Source organism: Genypterus blacodes, unplaced genomic scaffold (assembly GCF_046128005.1).
Source record: "Genypterus blacodes isolate CSIRO-AG114 ecotype Tasmania unplaced genomic scaffold, CSIRO-AGI_Gbla_v1 ptg000128l_1, whole genome shotgun sequence".
In the NCBI taxonomy this organism is placed as follows: domain Eukaryota; kingdom Metazoa; phylum Chordata; class Actinopteri; order Ophidiiformes; family Ophidiidae; genus Genypterus; species Genypterus blacodes.
Window position 1 is genome coordinate 2,533,332 of NW_027466930.1, and position 14,614 is coordinate 2,547,945.

The window sequence follows — 14,614 nt, forward strand, 5'->3', positions numbered from 1 at the left end:
TCAAGCACCGTCACTGTAGCATAACCTGCTCTCTGTGCTAACTCAAGCCTTTATCCTAGTCAGACTCAGATGAGCTGAGCAGCACTGCAGTCTGCTATTGGCTGGCAGCTTCCTCCTGTCTTTCCCCCAAAGGGAGCATGAATATTGATAATAGGCTGACCAAGCTCTCTCTCTCCCCCCTCCCTTCCTCTCTCACTCTGCCTCTCTCTCTCTCCCCCTCTCTCTCTTATACCCACACCCTGGATGCAGAGAGGCGTGCGCACACCGGCAGATCTCCCAGCTTCCGTATCGCTCTACCTTCTCTCCATCTCTCTGTCTCCATCTTCTCCCAGTCTTTCCACTGGTGGATTTTAGCCCACGTCTGTGAGGAACACCGGTAAGACAACAAACTCCTCTGCTACCTTACGTTACATTTCTCTGTGTATGTGCGTCCTCCTCTGATTTCATTTTTACCAGGGGTGAGACAAAGGATTGGGGTGTGGCAGCTGAGGCTGACTGCTCATGGCAGCAGGGAAACGCAGAAAAAGAGAGACATGATGGAGACAATGATGAAGATGATAACAGAACAATAGGTTGAGTGTTTAGATAGGAAGAGAAAAGACTGTTCTTATGATTGCTGTTGTTTCTGTTAAATGCTTGGCAGGGCCGGATGAAGACGCAAACCAAACCAACAATGATAATGACAGTGACTGTGCCTCATTTTAAAGAACGTTTTAGGATTCTGACCATGGGCCCAGCGTGTCTATTTTTATGTCAAAGCGGATCCATTAGGCCCCGTTTAGATGTGAAGGAGTGAGAATAAATTTACATTAGCTTGGTGTGCAAATAGCTTGCTGCAGGCTAGTGGGCTTGTCACATTTCCACGCTAGTCCCTGTCAGAGTGAACGGTCCAAAGAGGCGTGACTGGACCAGAATGAGTCAGACCCCAGGCTGGGTTAGGGAGAGGACTGCAATGGAGGCGCTGCCTATAGATCCACGAGGCTGCAGGGGTGGATGCAGAGACAGAGGGAGAGAGAGAGAGAAAGAGGGGGAGAGAGAGAGAGAGACAGACACAGGCTGCAGAGGAAGAGAACAAAGACCTCAGCCTAATAAAGAGAAGGAAGAGCTGAGACAAAGGAGAGTGCAGGCTGCTGGGTTCATCAAGACTGGAGCTGTACGTTTGACATATATCATTTGAGCGGCAGATGCAGACGGAGCACGTGTGGGAGGCAGCATCCGCTCACATGCTGCTACGTCTGCGTGCTGCACGTGTGACGGCCACTCCCTTTATCAGCATTCAGCCACAAAGCCTGTTAGAAAAGGCAGCCAGAGCCATCAGGAGGGTAGACAGGACTTACTGAACCTCCATCTTTCACATGACACGTTTACATTTCAGAATAGATCCACTATAGGTGCGTTTGTGCCGTTAGCCGCCTTATGAATACGCCAGCAGACAGGAAAGGTCAAGCCTGCATACTGACGTGCTTTTGTTATCGTCCACAGCCAAAATGTCTGACAAGCCTGACATGACTGAGATCGCCCGCTTTGACAAGACAAAGCTGAAGAAGACAGAGACAAAAGAAAAAAATCCTCTGCCCACCAAAGAGAGTGAGTGTCCCTCGCATGTGTGTGTGGGGGGGAGTGAGGGAGGGAGGGAGGGAGGGAGGGAGGGAGGGTGTGTGTGTGTGTGGGTTGCCTCCCTCAGGCTTCTTCACCACTGCAACATTTTCTGCCTGTGTCAGTAGGTAACCACCAACATCTTTACACCGACAAAGCTTTACACCGACACAATTCAGCATGAATGTGATGAAAACGCAGCAAACTCCCGCAGCCCAAACCAACAAACCAACCCTCCTTCTCTTCTCTTCTCTCTCTCTCCCCTGTCACACGCAGCCATCGAGCAGGAGAGGAAAGGCGACGCCACACCTTGACTTCAGAGCACACCACGAAAAGAAGCTGAAGATGCCACAGCGATAAAGCACTTTGTTTTGATTATCACAGTATTTGAATCATTTATTTGTCTTCGGAAAAGGGTGCTGGCGGGCTCTGGAGGGTGCTGTGAAGGGAGTCTGGCGTCTTCACATGGGGGCTCGGTTACACTTACGGGAGAACTTTCAGTCTGGGTGCCTGTCTCACGCTGCTAGCCTCCAGCTATACATGTCTCCTATATATTGCCAAACTGGGAAGTGGGTGTAGTGATGTAGCAGAGAGGGGAGGGACAGGCAGGCACCCAGGCCCAAGGGTGGGGGAGGGGGGGTGGGGGCTACAAGCTAAAATCATGTGGGGTGTTTTCATAATCAACTTTTTACGTTTCTTTATGAAATAAATATGAAGAAGTGGAACCAACGAATGGTGCGTTTGTAATCTTCACTATATTTCATGTCTGTTCCATTTGTAATAAAGCTGATGGTGTATTACAATCAAACATGGGAAGTTTATAAAGTAAACAATGTGAGATACAGAGATACAATGACACATTATGATCTGATGACTAATTACAACTACAATTGATAATAATTATTATTAAATCTCTCCAGGGTCCTGTATAAACAACAGATAACTCTACTACTGTTTACTATTATGACATAATATAGACTAATCAATAAAGACATGGATACCCTACTACTTATCTTGCTGCTTCTCCTCTTAGTACCACAACTACAGCTACTGTTGCTACGCGTAAATCAAATATACAAATTCAAATACTATGAAGCCAAATCAAATCAAATAAGCCAACTTTGATACATGATACCATCAATTGGATTGCACGGAACAAAAGCTGACTGTTCATAATGTATTTTTAATAAAGTCATCATCATCATAATAACGATCTGCAGCTAAACTCTCCTACCGGTGCCTGATGTCACCAAATGGGCCCTCAGTCAGCTCACCCCGCCCCCCTCCCCTCCGCCCCCCGTCTCAGGCAGGCTGGCGTCACCGGGCCTGGCACCCTTCCTCCCGACCTGTCAAAGCCGTCACCTCCCGAGACTTTACCGCGAGGTTTCTCGCACCCCGCGCCGCCATAAATCACCCATCAGCGGCCCAGTGTGTCTCAGATACCTGCCGGGCCGCTTCATTAGGACGCACCCGGGACCTGTGTTGGTTTAAGAAACGTCCTCAAGAAGTCACTTTGAAACTAAATTTACATTTGTGACGTCATTGTTGTCAATCGAAGCATTATTGTGCGGCAGAATAACACACACACACACACACACACTTCTGGTTGTTGGTGATCTCATATGAACGTAGTAAAATGCCTTCACGTCCCATAACATCCCACGTGACTCCGCGTTTAAACCGTTCTAGGGCCTAAACCACTGAATCCTGCTCAGTATGGGATCAACTATTGTTTACGTGTTGTTATCCCGCGTTGATAACATTTAGGGCGCTAGGGACTAAACTATTACGCGCTCAATAGATTGATTTTGATCGATCTTTATTAAGTGTTGTGGCTGTGGAGGTTTCGGTCATACTGTGGTGATATCTAATTACCCGGGATTATCCCCACCCTCTCCTGTTGTCTGGTGGCCGCGCTCCTTTGTCCGGGCACTGAGTGGATTGTTGTTTTAAGGGATCGTGAGTGGCTTATGAGGGGATTTGACAAGTGCAAGCGATCTAATTCTATACGAGCGATAATGTGGCGTATTCACGGCGACTTTAGTACAAAATGACAGAAACCTGTGATGAATCATGATCACCCAGCTCACAAAACAAGGAAAATAATCAGCAGAAATGAAATCAACCCGCCTGAGCAGAACCGAGCACCGTCTCTGAATGCGTCACAGGAGTTTACACGGATTAAATGTTTATCAGCACCCACGATAACAACTACAAACTGAAACTTTTAATTTTAGCCTTCAGCCTTCTAACCTACACCATAACGGTTTAAACACGGCCCCCTACTATTTGTTTTGTTCTTGTAAATTCCAGACTGTTTTCACACCCAGTTGTTTCCTATAGGGAAACATCTATTATCCTATTATCACACCGCTGCCAATGTCGCTGATGTGTGAGGCAGTATTTACATGACTATATCGTCAACCGCTGAAAGGCTTTATGGCTCTGCGGACACCTGGGACACTGGAGCCATTTCCCTATGAGACAAAACTGATCCGACTGAACGCGGCTCAGCACTGATGGCTGCATGTTTAAGTTATTTACAATCATCCAACGTGTGTGTGTGTGTGGGGGGGGGGGGGAAACCAGGTTGGACATAAACATTGTGGCTCACTTTAGTCAGATCAGCTAACAGTTAGAGTTTCTGGACCCTTTTCTTATTGTCTTAATGCAAAATAAACGCAATATATATCTATCTATATAAATGTTATAGAGACTTTAAGTACCTAAACTTCAGGGTGACGTAATGGGACCATTTGTCTCCGTGTTCTCGCCTCAATATAGAATATTTTAATTTTTCATAATCACTGTAGTTCTCATAGTTTCACAAGTGGCTTATTACAATAAACCCCTTTAGTCTAAACTTTGAATATTATCCCGATGTGGTATTTTAATGTTCCTCTGCGTGGGAAACCGCAGCCATGGGAACAACAGGTGAATGAATGAGGGGCAGTTGAAGTGTCTGCGTCCCTCCTTTGAAGTGCAGCAATGCGCAGACGTCTCCTATTTGTCTCTGGGACATTGGGGCTTTTTCACAGCGCGCTGTGACCTGAGGGACAAATCTATCAATCAGAGGCGGGGTGCCAGCACATAAATATGATCAGCGTGGAGCTCAGCCACAAGTTTAGTAGCCTTCCTCCCTCCACACACACACACACTCCCACCCAACTTGGAGACTACACCCAGCCCTCCTTTTGGAATACAGCAGCATGGGACCCTGGCATGTCCTCGCAGCCGTGGCTCTGTCCCTGTGCTGTCATGTTCACTCTGCATCGACCTGGTATGTCCCTTTTTGGAGACTTTTATTTATTCCATATTTCTATTTGTCAGTGATCTCACCTACCTCTTATCTTCTCTCTCTGCAGGACCGTCAATAACTTCCTCATGACTGGACCCAAGGTAAATTACTTTCTATCTCTATTTTTTCTCTCTTCCGTCTGTCTGGATGCTCTTAGAATAGAAGCAGAAACAGCGGTGGTTAACACACAGCTTTGCTTCCTCACAGGCCTTCCTCACCTATGCCAGCAGCGTGCAAGTGGGCGCGCAGAGCGGAATACACGAGTGTAAGCACCAGTTTGCGTGGGACAGGTGGAACTGTCCGGAAAACGCGCTGCAGCTTTCCACGCATAACGGACTAAGAAGAGGTAAGAAAAAGATTCACAAATTTAATGTAAATGCCTGACATAAAGCCGCAGGTTGGTGCGGAGGTTAACGGGTAATGACAGTTTACTGCTGCCCTTGAGCAAAGCATTCGACAACCGCAGACTCGGTGGTTTAAGACTGCGTGACCCTGCGTTCTGACCGCAAACTGTCTTTAAATGTCGAAAATTGTCTTTATTATGACCAACAAACCTAACCAACTCTGTTCATCTGCGGTTTTACGCACAGGCTACGCGCATTTTACGCACAGAAGGAACGCAGCTATCATACCTCCATGGTGTTGAACGTGATTGTAATATTGTTTTCTTAATTTCAGCCACCAGGGAGACGTCTTTCGTCCACGCCATCAGCGCGGCCGGAGTGATGTATTCACTCACCAAGAACTGCAGCATGGGGGACTTTGACAACTGCGGCTGCGATGACTCCAAAATTGGACAGACAGGTAAGACTAATAAAAGTCATGGATATGCAGTTAAAGAGAAAATAACTATATATTTTCTAATTAATGTACTTAATGTGTAGTTTTTAAATACAAAACATTGGGCGTTTTGTGTCGTCAGGTGGTAAAGGATGGATCTGGGGAGGCTGCAGTGATAATATCGCGTTTGGAGAGAAGATCTCCAAACAGTTTGTGGACGCGCTGGAAGATGGACGAGACTCGCGCGCAGCAGTCAACCTGCATAACAACGAGGCAGGCAGGCTGGTGAGATACACTTTACTGTATTATTAGACTCACAGGAATAACAATAACATGTTTAGACTTAATGTACTAACTCTCACTCTCTGACAGTCTATCAAAGCCACCATGAGGAGAGCCTGTAAGTGTCATGGAGTGTCTGGGAGCTGCAGTATCCAGACCTGCTGGATGCAGCTGGCTGACTTCCGGGATGTGGGCAACTACCTGAAGATGAAGCACGATCAGGCAAAGAAGCTGGAGATGGACAAGAAGCCGCTGAGGGCCGGAAACAGCGCGGACACCAGGGGCGCCATCGCTCACGCCTTCCGGAGCATCCCACGCACGGAGCTCATCTACCTTGAGGACTCCCCGGATTACTGCGTCAAGAACCTGAGCGTAGGCCACCACGGCACCGAGGGCCGAGAGTGTGTGAAGGGCGACAAGAACATGCCCCAGTGGGAGAAGCGCAGCTGCCGCAGGCTGTGCTACGATTGTGGCCTGCGTGTGGTGGCGAAGCGCACCGAGGTGGTCAGCAGCTGCAACTGCAAGTTCCACTGGTGCTGCACGGTGAAGTGCGACAAGTGCGCACAGACCGTCACCAAATACTACTGCGCGCGCGGGAGCGGGAGGAAACCACAGAAGAAGAAACCCAAACGCAGGCAGCGCGAGCATGAGCGTGAGCGACACTGAGAGACACACCGCGTCCATCACCTAAGAGACATCTGTGGACATCTGGTTACATTGATGACGTCATGTCACACTGCAGCCTTTCAATGCACTTTATTGGATAAATGTTCTGTTATTTGTTGCCAGAGTTTGTGTTGTTCATTTAGTTTGTCTGCTTGGAAAATGTCTAATATTTAAAATGTATTTTGGCAGATGTTATAATAAATATTTTTATAATATCTACGCGTCGTTTGTTCTCGTCTAGGCTCAGAGAGCTTTGATATTGGAGATTCCCAGGCCGTTATTTGTATATTGGTCCCCTGGTGTCCCGCAGCCTCAGATAGCAGATAAACTGTCGCCTAATTCCAGCCTTTGAAGTGCGCATAGAGGCGTTTCCTGCACCGGTTACCCAATCAGCTGTCTCAGGCCACGGGGGGGACAAAGGACAAGAGGTACATTTGTCCCTCGTCTGGATAAAGGAGAAAGTTGGGGTGGCAGCTCGGGACAAAACAAGTCGATCTCTTCATTCTGAGGATAGAAATGACGCGCTGGTCGCTTTGGCTGCTGCTGCTGCTGCTCAACTGCAGAATCTGTCCGGGTCACACTTGGTAAGAGCGGCACAGTCTGTTTGAATGACCTCTACAGAATGATTGATCCGAGTCTTACACTGTTCTATTCTTCTCAGGGTCGCGAGTAACTTGCTTATGACGGGATCAAAGGTAAATATCGATTATGTATTGACTTCAATCACCGTGATCTGCCAAAACGAAATTTACAAGAGAATGTGGATTATTCTAAGAACGTTATTGACCCCCTGCCTGTCCCGCATGCAGGCCTATCTCACCTATGCCAGCAGCGTGCAGGTGGGCACGCAGAACGGGATCGACGAATGCAGGCATCAGTTTGCCTGGGACCGGTGGAACTGTCCGGAGAGCGCCACCCAACTGAGAGGCCTGAGGAGCGGTAGGTTCTGTTTGGAAACCGATTATTTCTGCACTGAAAACGTCCCGAAATGACTGAACTATGCAAACCACCCACGCGTTAATATATCAGTGAGCTATAAAGATTATTAACACTTGTCAAATATGTGCCATCCTGGGTTAATCTTGATTTTACGCAGGGTTTACGCGCCTTTTACGCACCAAAGCTGAGGACCGTTATTCTGCTTGTATGGACCCTGACTCAATAGCGAACTGTAACGTTGTGTTTTGTTTTCTTTGTCACCTAATTTAGCCACTAGAGAGACATCTTTCATCCACGCCATCAGTGCGGCGGGAGTCATGTTCACTCTGACCAGGAACTGTAGCTTGGGAGACCTGGACGACTGCGGCTGTGACGTGTCAAAGAACGGGAAGATTGGTGAGATGACGACTCAGAATAGTGTCTGAACAAAGTTACGGTTGCGTTACTTCAAACGGTGGATGTTTGTGCTGATGTTAAAGCTTCCTTGTGTGTGCAGGTGGTCGTGGCTGGTTGTGGGGGGGCTGCAGCGATAACGTGGATTTCGGGGAGAAGATCTCCAAACAGTATGTGGACGCGCAGGAGACCGGCCAGGACTCCAGAGCGGCTGTAAACCTCCACAACAACGAGGCTGGACGCCAGGTGAGCACCGTGCGCCTCAAGTCACACGACGTCCCGTTATTGAAACTTTTTCCGTTGTAAGAAAAGTAATTAATTATAATTGGAATGTAATTCTGGTGTGACTCAGGCAGTGAAGGCGACGATGAAGCGCATCTGCAGGTGTCACGGCATGTCTGAGAGCTGCAGCGTCAAAACGTGCTGGGAGCAGCTGTCCGACTTCAGGGAAATAGGAAACTACCTGAAGAGGAAGCACAGCCAGGCACAGAGGCTGGACGTGGACAAGAGGAGGCTAAGGGCCGCCAACAGCGCGGACAGCCGGGGCGCCAACGCGTTCAGCAACATCGCGCAGACGGAGCTCATCTATCTGGAAGAGTCTCCAGACTACTGCAAGAGGAACGTTAGTCTGGGGCTGCACGGCACCGAGGGCCGGGAGTGTGTGCAGCACGGTGACGGCCTCACCCCGTGGGAGAGGCGCAGCTGCCGGAGACTTTGTCACGAGTGCGGCCTGGGGGTGGAGGAGAGGCGGGCCGAGGCCGTCAGCAGCTGCAACTGCAAGTTCCACTGGTGCTGCAAGGTGAAGTGCGACGACTGCGCCCAGATGATAGTGACCAACGCGTGCGCGCGCAGGGGAAGCGGGGACGCGCACCACTACAGACGAAGATACCGTGGGAACAAATCTAAAGTGGACTAATCACGCTGCGAGGCAGATAAGACAAACCACACAAGAGACACTAAAGTATATCTGCACTTTCTATGACAGTTTGTTGATTGTTGATGTACAAATGTAAAATGTCTATTTATGTTGCTGTGCTCATTTAAATAAATAAAATATTAATAAATGTCTTCCTCTCGGATTTTTCTTCTCAGCGTTTCTTGACAAAGTACAGTCACAAACTTTTACAAATGTTACTGTATAATGTGACTTCTGGGGTTAAATGTGAAGAAGTCCAGAGCAGCTGTGATTAGAATATGAATGCACTGATGAATACACTAACAGGGGGATTACACGGATAACACGGTGCCCCTCACACCTAACCGAGGTGTCGATCCAGCGCTGATCCGGTAAGACTTTGATGTGAACGTGTATTGAGCTCAATCCGGAGCTTTGAAGCGCACATTAGCTCAAGTATTCCGCCTGATAAAAGTTCGGTATTTGTCTTTTACAGCCCAGACTGTCCTCGGTCACATCCCACAGGGCGATGCGAGCGAATCACAATACATCAAAGCGCGAGGAGGAAACGCGCTGACAGCGTGTAACCATGACACCGAGCACAATGACGCAAACAGCTTCGATCCACGCAACAAAAAACAAAACACCCGCAACTTTTAATAAATAAACTCCTCAATCACAAATCGATTTCTAATCTTATCATTTGGGAGGTAATTAGAAAACGCAGCAGGCCCCGCCCCCCGGCCTCTCCGTGCCCGCAGGCTCCGCCCCCTGCTCTCCTCTGCCCCCCGTATCTCCACAAATCCTCCTCTCAGCTGGACGTGTCATAAATCTGCCACCGTCTCAGCCAAAGGAGCGATGGCGTGGATATTACCTTCATCAGGGGGTCCACGCCTGCAGGACAGTGGGGGGGGGGGGGGGGGGGGGGGGGAGTGGGGGTCTAACAGAATGGGGGTTTGCCTTTACTGAGCAGTTAAAACTGAAACGGCAAGATGGAGAAAAGTGATGTATAAACTCTGTTGGTGAAAATAAAATGTTACAATATCAAAAATGCAAATAAGAGTCAAATAGAGAATAGAATAGAAATGGATTCACATTTTTAGGTCAAACATGGACGTATGGGTAGAAGAAGGGAGCGTCTTACCTCCTTCCCATATGTGTGTTTGCATGTGGGATGTCCTGTGTTTCCCAGGCTGTCCTGCTGTGTGCTAATGAAGGCTGCACTCCCCTGGAGGCCCACACGGTCCGCCCCTTCTCCCTGCTCTCCACTGGCTCCATTATTGGCTCCATACAGGTTCCACGCCGGCTAAATCTCACCTTATGGCACAGAGGTGGGGACAATGCATCTGTTGTTCCTAACTCCCTGGAAAAGTCTCAAAACATCTCAGAGGTGCCACATTCCCCTATTGCACAACTTTATGATACTGGCATTTGAAGTTACGTCACAACATTCAGCTTTACAATGCCGCTATTACTTGCATACTTGCTTTACGGTTCTATATCCAGGGTCAGTATCACATAGGGCACAGGGGAGGGGGGGGTTAGGGGGTCATCTCACCAGGACCCCCCAGGGTGGCTCATGTATTCACCCAGACAGGCCCCGGGGTCTTAGGGGACGTGAGTATGATTGATCAGCCCCTCACTCACCCCGCTGCCCTCCTCTCTCACCTGGGTGTGAGATGCCGAGACAGGAGAGGCAAACCCGTCCGCTCCCGGGCCGGAGGAGGAAGAAGTCATGATGAGAACTGATAATTGATCTCTCTCTCTCTGTCATTTCCTATAGCATCCTTTAAGTTCTCTGATGGGCTACATGGTTTGTTTTTGTTGTTTTGTTTTACCTTCCTACCTTCTGTTCTTCCACTCTACCTGTTAAACTGTAGTTATCTTAAACTGCTCAATTTCTTAAGATTGGGAAACATGAGACTTAACGACAAACAGATCAAGACACACATTAGAGTAGATTAAAAATACCCCCCCACAGACCTACACGCTAAAGGTTATGAGACAGGAAATGAGTCAAAGTTTCGAGGTTCGAGCTACTATGCAAAGTGCACATGCTGCTATATTAGTCCTTAGCGACCACAGAAACTTCTAATGTTAGTCTTTTGTGTGACGACAGACAAAGAAGATGTCACTCGGGGTTACAGCCACATGAAGCCATTCTTCAGAGTTGCGTCGGTTCAATCAAGAGCGAGCCCAGTATGGATTTGGACAGTCTTCCTTTGCAGGTGGAGGTGATGGGATGGAATCCTCGAACTCTGGCTGACTTTATGAGGAAAGTGAGTACAGAAAGAGCAATCTTATACCCAGAGTTCTTACAACAAATGCTTTTCTTATTTCTGAAGTAGCAAGACTAAATACTGAGGCAAGGAAGTGAAAGCAATTGCAGGATATCACCAAACGTACAATCGACATTCCCTGATACTCCGAGTGTGTGACATCACATCTTTCTCAGCTTCAATTGCCAGGCTGTGACAAAGCGGTGATCAGAGGCAGCATAACAGGAGCACAGTTCATGGTAAGAGGGAACACGAGAGATCTGTAATGAACAAACTACAGAAATGTAACTGTCCTTCAGAAACATTCACACAGACTTTGACAATTTTAATGCTCTTTGTTTATCATACAGCAAATGACCCCGTGTGAACTTCACGGATTCCCCAGCGTTTATGTTCCGTGAGTCAGATTCAAACTTTATTTTTTGTGACTAATATCGGAGAGCAATCCGGCCTCAGCCAGGATTTTGTACTTAACATAAATAAATAAATAAATACTGTTCTTATATCCTGACAGAATAATCACAAAGATTCAAAGTGACATCCACAGTGGGGAGAAGCGGGAGCAGAGGAAGACTTTTGGTAAGAGGTAAGAAAGCCACTTACAGCTTATTCTGAATGAGCAACTGTCAAAATCATTTCATACGTTTGACGCACATTCATCGTTTCTATAGATTGATGGCGTCCGTGTTTCCCAAAAAAGGTAAGAAATACTTGTTTATAACTACATCGCTGACACCATAAAGCAGTTTTTTGTTTAGTGTTAGAATTCTTCTGTTTTGTTTCTTTTCATTCAGTTCTTGTACCGGAGGAAGATTCTGATGAATTTGTAAGTAAAAGTTATTTTTCAGCCGATGTGGCAAGAATTAGTACTTATCATCGGTAAATGATTACAAATGAATAGTAACAATGTCACGTTTCTGGACTGTGGTCAGGAAAATGGAAGTGATAAAGACTACGACGATGCACAAGAGGGTCAAAGTGAAGACCACGAGTCGAGCCGTGGTAACAATTTTGAGATGACTTCCCCTGCGCACACAACGCAGCCCCAACACGGGGGCGCAGATAAACTTCACACGGAGCAGGACGACTCAGGTAACAGGAAGCAGCAGCAACTACAAAGCAGCGTCAATGTAGAAACTCCTCAGCTTGATCAAGTCTCTAGTGGGTGTAATCTGTTCACTGTGCTGTGTGCATGCGTGCGAGTAGAGTGTTCCTGTGAGGACACGCCGCCTGAGAGAAGGCCCTCTCCTCCTCCACCGTGCCCCCCAAGAAGAGCCATCGCCCCCAATGTGAGTCTGCACTAGATTATCAGAAGCTTTTGTTCTCCTTTTCACTTTGTGTGGTTTCAAAACCGACCCTCTCCTTTCGTCTCTCTGGCAGGAGAGGCTTCCTCCTTTACCTAGAAGGGAAAAAGACCCTCCGACACCAGGTTGGTGTGTATGTCATGACTCTCACTATCTCACTGATAATGCATGATTATTCTTGACAGATATGACAGACTGTCTAATCCCAAACAGCCCCCCCTCATTTTGAACGGAGAACAAAGCCTCGTCAGCCCAGGCCATCCAAGGAAAACCTTTCAAAACCAAGTACATGTGGATGCATCAAATAAAGTTCTGTGTCATATTTACTGCAATTCACTCACAATGTTCACTTACAACACATTTTTATTTCACACTACCCATCATGTCCAGAAGAGGGCGGCAACATCATGTACAGTGATGTGCGCTGCCCTCGGCCAAGGGCCCCGACGCCAACAGAACGTTCCTACAACAGGTAGGCCAGCGTGGAAAATTATGGAATCTAAGGCATCTCACTCTGACAAAGAACCATATGTACTTATTAAATGTGCCTCATCTCTTTCTGTCAAGAGCCTCTGAGGTCAGTCAGGCTCCTGCGGTCCCAGTAGAAACTCAGACATTTGCAAATTTGAAGCCAGAGCCAGAAAAGGTAAGAATAAGAAATGTCACAAAATAAATCTTAATTTCTTGAGTGTACACAATACTCTGCTTAAGTCTTTCTGGGCAATTACACAACTTCAGTACTTTGGGGAGGCCACCAGCAGATGGCGATGTTGTAAAAGAATACAACATTAGGGACCCTGGGGAAGATTGAGGCCAGCATTTATTGACTAGGCTGGTCAGTTAGTAACTCTTTTATAGTTTGGAGAACAATAACCTTACAGCCATTTCTGTCATTGCACCAGAGAGTGTTCTTTGCAGTCTTACTGTGGTTTCCTTAGGGTTTGGATCCTGGCTGGTACGGAGGGAAGCTGACCAGACAACAGGCTGAAGTTGCTCTTCGACAGATAAACGAGGTGAGGACACTGCAGCTCCAGCTCAAATTTGCCATCCTCCTCTTTCTAGAACACAGACAGACACACACACACACACACAGAAGCATGCAGCTGAAATTGTATGTGAATTTTACGCGTAGTTTATGATGGCGTCGTCTCTGCGTGCGTTTTGTGTGTGTGTGAGGACGGGGCCTTCGTGGTGAGGGACAGCTCCAGAGGCTCCACTGAGCATCCCTACACCCTGATGGTGCTAAAGGAAGGCAGGGTTTACAACATTAAGATTATGAACAACGGCCACTCCTACTCCTTTGGCAATAACCCAAAGACAAGCCAGGTAAATTGAAGATATTAAAATGAAAAAGTGAGTGAGTATACTGAAAGTAAAGTAAAAGTACGATGTTGACTTGTGCAGCCTCATTAGATCGATGTCCTCTGTATGTGTGTGTATGTACTGTTGCTCTGTAGAGGTACCCTGGAGTGAGGGAGATGATTGCCCACTATACACACACCCCTCTACTTCTCATTGACGCCATAGATCGGCGCCCTGGAGCAGAGAGCCAGTGTTGTCTACTGCACCCTGTGGGAATCTGACCAGTACCGACAAGCTGAATATCGGTGTCTTTGTCTGTGTTTCTCTATGCAAATCCGTGGGCACGCACATGTGTGTGGTATGTTTAGAAGCCTTTGAATCCTTTATGTGACCTTTGTTTGTGTCTCAGTGAAGAGAATACGAGAAGCGGGTGGTTTCAACATGACTGAAGGTTTGAGGATGTTATTAAAATGCTTTCCAGATACGGAGAATTGACAGCTTACCTCACTCCTTCATTTCAGGCCCAACACAGGAGTGCTTTCCCTCCTCCTGGTATCTTTTCAGCAACGCCAGTTTGTCAGGGTGGCCAACACAAACAATCAGATCACATTGCCTAAGCTGGGTCCGCACTGCAGGGAAAAGAAGTACACACATACACCGATAAGATTCTCCAAGAAGTAGGGTAATTTGACTACATAACCATAATGCTTGTACAATGCTCGCACGTTTTGATTACTGCTGCAAGTCTCGTGCTCCAAATTGGAAGTTACTGGGGTGTATCTGAATGTCTATCGTGTGTCATGATTCATTTTCATCAAGTTTTAATGTTTTACCTGCTATCCTGGCTATAAGGCATTTAGGATGTAATAAACTATGGCAA

The 14,614-nt window shown here is 47.3% G+C and overlaps 4 protein-coding genes across 4 annotated transcripts; all 4 read left to right on the top strand.

The window, feature by feature from the left end:
* The first annotated feature begins 274 nt into the window (after positions 1-274).
* tmsb2 (thymosin beta 2) lies at positions 275-2,062 on the top strand. Its single transcript, XM_076162835.1, has 3 exons — positions 275-376; positions 1,483-1,587; positions 1,873-2,062. The coding sequence occupies exons 2-3, from the start codon at positions 1,488-1,490 to the stop codon at positions 1,908-1,910; spliced, it is 138 nt and encodes a 45-aa protein (XP_076018950.1). The 5' UTR covers positions 275-376; positions 1,483-1,487; the 3' UTR covers positions 1,911-2,062.
* A 2,731-nt stretch (positions 2,063-4,793) lies between these two features.
* On the top strand, positions 4,794-6,622 carry LOC143010431 (protein Wnt-8a-like). The gene is made up of 6 exons (XM_076162738.1): positions 4,794-4,876; positions 4,962-4,995; positions 5,102-5,240; positions 5,573-5,698; positions 5,817-5,959; positions 6,047-6,622. The coding sequence occupies exons 1-6, from the start codon at positions 4,806-4,808 to the stop codon at positions 6,620-6,622; spliced, it is 1,089 nt and encodes a 362-aa protein (XP_076018853.1). The 5' UTR covers positions 4,794-4,805.
* A 537-nt stretch (positions 6,623-7,159) lies between these two features.
* On the top strand, positions 7,160-8,870 carry LOC143010432 (protein Wnt-8a-like). Its single transcript, XM_076162739.1, has 6 exons — positions 7,160-7,206; positions 7,284-7,317; positions 7,432-7,561; positions 7,832-7,957; positions 8,058-8,200; positions 8,307-8,870. Exons 2-6 carry the CDS (start codon positions 7,303-7,305, stop codon positions 8,868-8,870), a joined length of 978 nt encoding a protein of 325 aa, XP_076018854.1. The 5' UTR covers positions 7,160-7,206; positions 7,284-7,302.
* A 2,145-nt stretch (positions 8,871-11,015) lies between these two features.
* Positions 11,016-14,614, top strand: lcp2b (lymphocyte cytosolic protein 2b). The gene is made up of 15 exons (XM_076162817.1): positions 11,016-11,128; positions 11,305-11,367; positions 11,479-11,525; positions 11,643-11,714; positions 11,800-11,828; positions 11,923-11,954; positions 12,061-12,220; positions 12,335-12,417; positions 12,509-12,557; positions 12,646-12,717; positions 12,823-12,904; positions 13,000-13,078; positions 13,371-13,445; positions 13,609-13,758; positions 13,890-14,614. Exons 1-15 carry the CDS (start codon positions 11,051-11,053, stop codon positions 14,013-14,015), a joined length of 1,197 nt encoding a protein of 398 aa, XP_076018932.1. The 5' UTR covers positions 11,016-11,050; the 3' UTR covers positions 14,016-14,614.

Coding starts and splice junctions, on each gene's coding strand:
- tmsb2 (XM_076162835.1), top strand. CDS start 1,488: ATGTCTGACAAGCCTGACATGACTGAGATCGCCCGCTTTGACAAGACA. Junction 1,588..1,872: donor TCCTCTGCCCACCAAAGAGA/GTGAGTGTCCCT, acceptor TGTCACACGCAG/CCATCGAGCAGGAGAGGAAA.
- LOC143010431 (XM_076162738.1), top strand. CDS start 4,806: ATGGGACCCTGGCATGTCCTCGCAGCCGTGGCTCTGTCCCTGTGCTGT. Junction 4,996..5,101: donor TCCTCATGACTGGACCCAAG/GTAAATTACTTT, acceptor GCTTCCTCACAG/GCCTTCCTCACCTATGCCAG. Junction 5,960..6,046: donor ACAACGAGGCAGGCAGGCTG/GTGAGATACACT, acceptor ACTCTCTGACAG/TCTATCAAAGCCACCATGAG.
- LOC143010432 (XM_076162739.1), top strand. Junction 7,562..7,831: donor ACTGAGAGGCCTGAGGAGCG/GTAGGTTCTGTT, acceptor CACCTAATTTAG/CCACTAGAGAGACATCTTTC. Junction 8,201..8,306: donor ACAACGAGGCTGGACGCCAG/GTGAGCACCGTG, acceptor GGTGTGACTCAG/GCAGTGAAGGCGACGATGAA.
- lcp2b (XM_076162817.1), top strand. CDS start 11,051: ATGGATTTGGACAGTCTTCCTTTGCAGGTGGAGGTGATGGGATGGAAT. Junction 11,368..11,478: donor TAACAGGAGCACAGTTCATG/GTAAGAGGGAAC, acceptor TTTATCATACAG/CAAATGACCCCGTGTGAACT. Junction 13,759..13,889: donor ATAACCCAAAGACAAGCCAG/GTAAATTGAAGA, acceptor GTTGCTCTGTAG/AGGTACCCTGGAGTGAGGGA.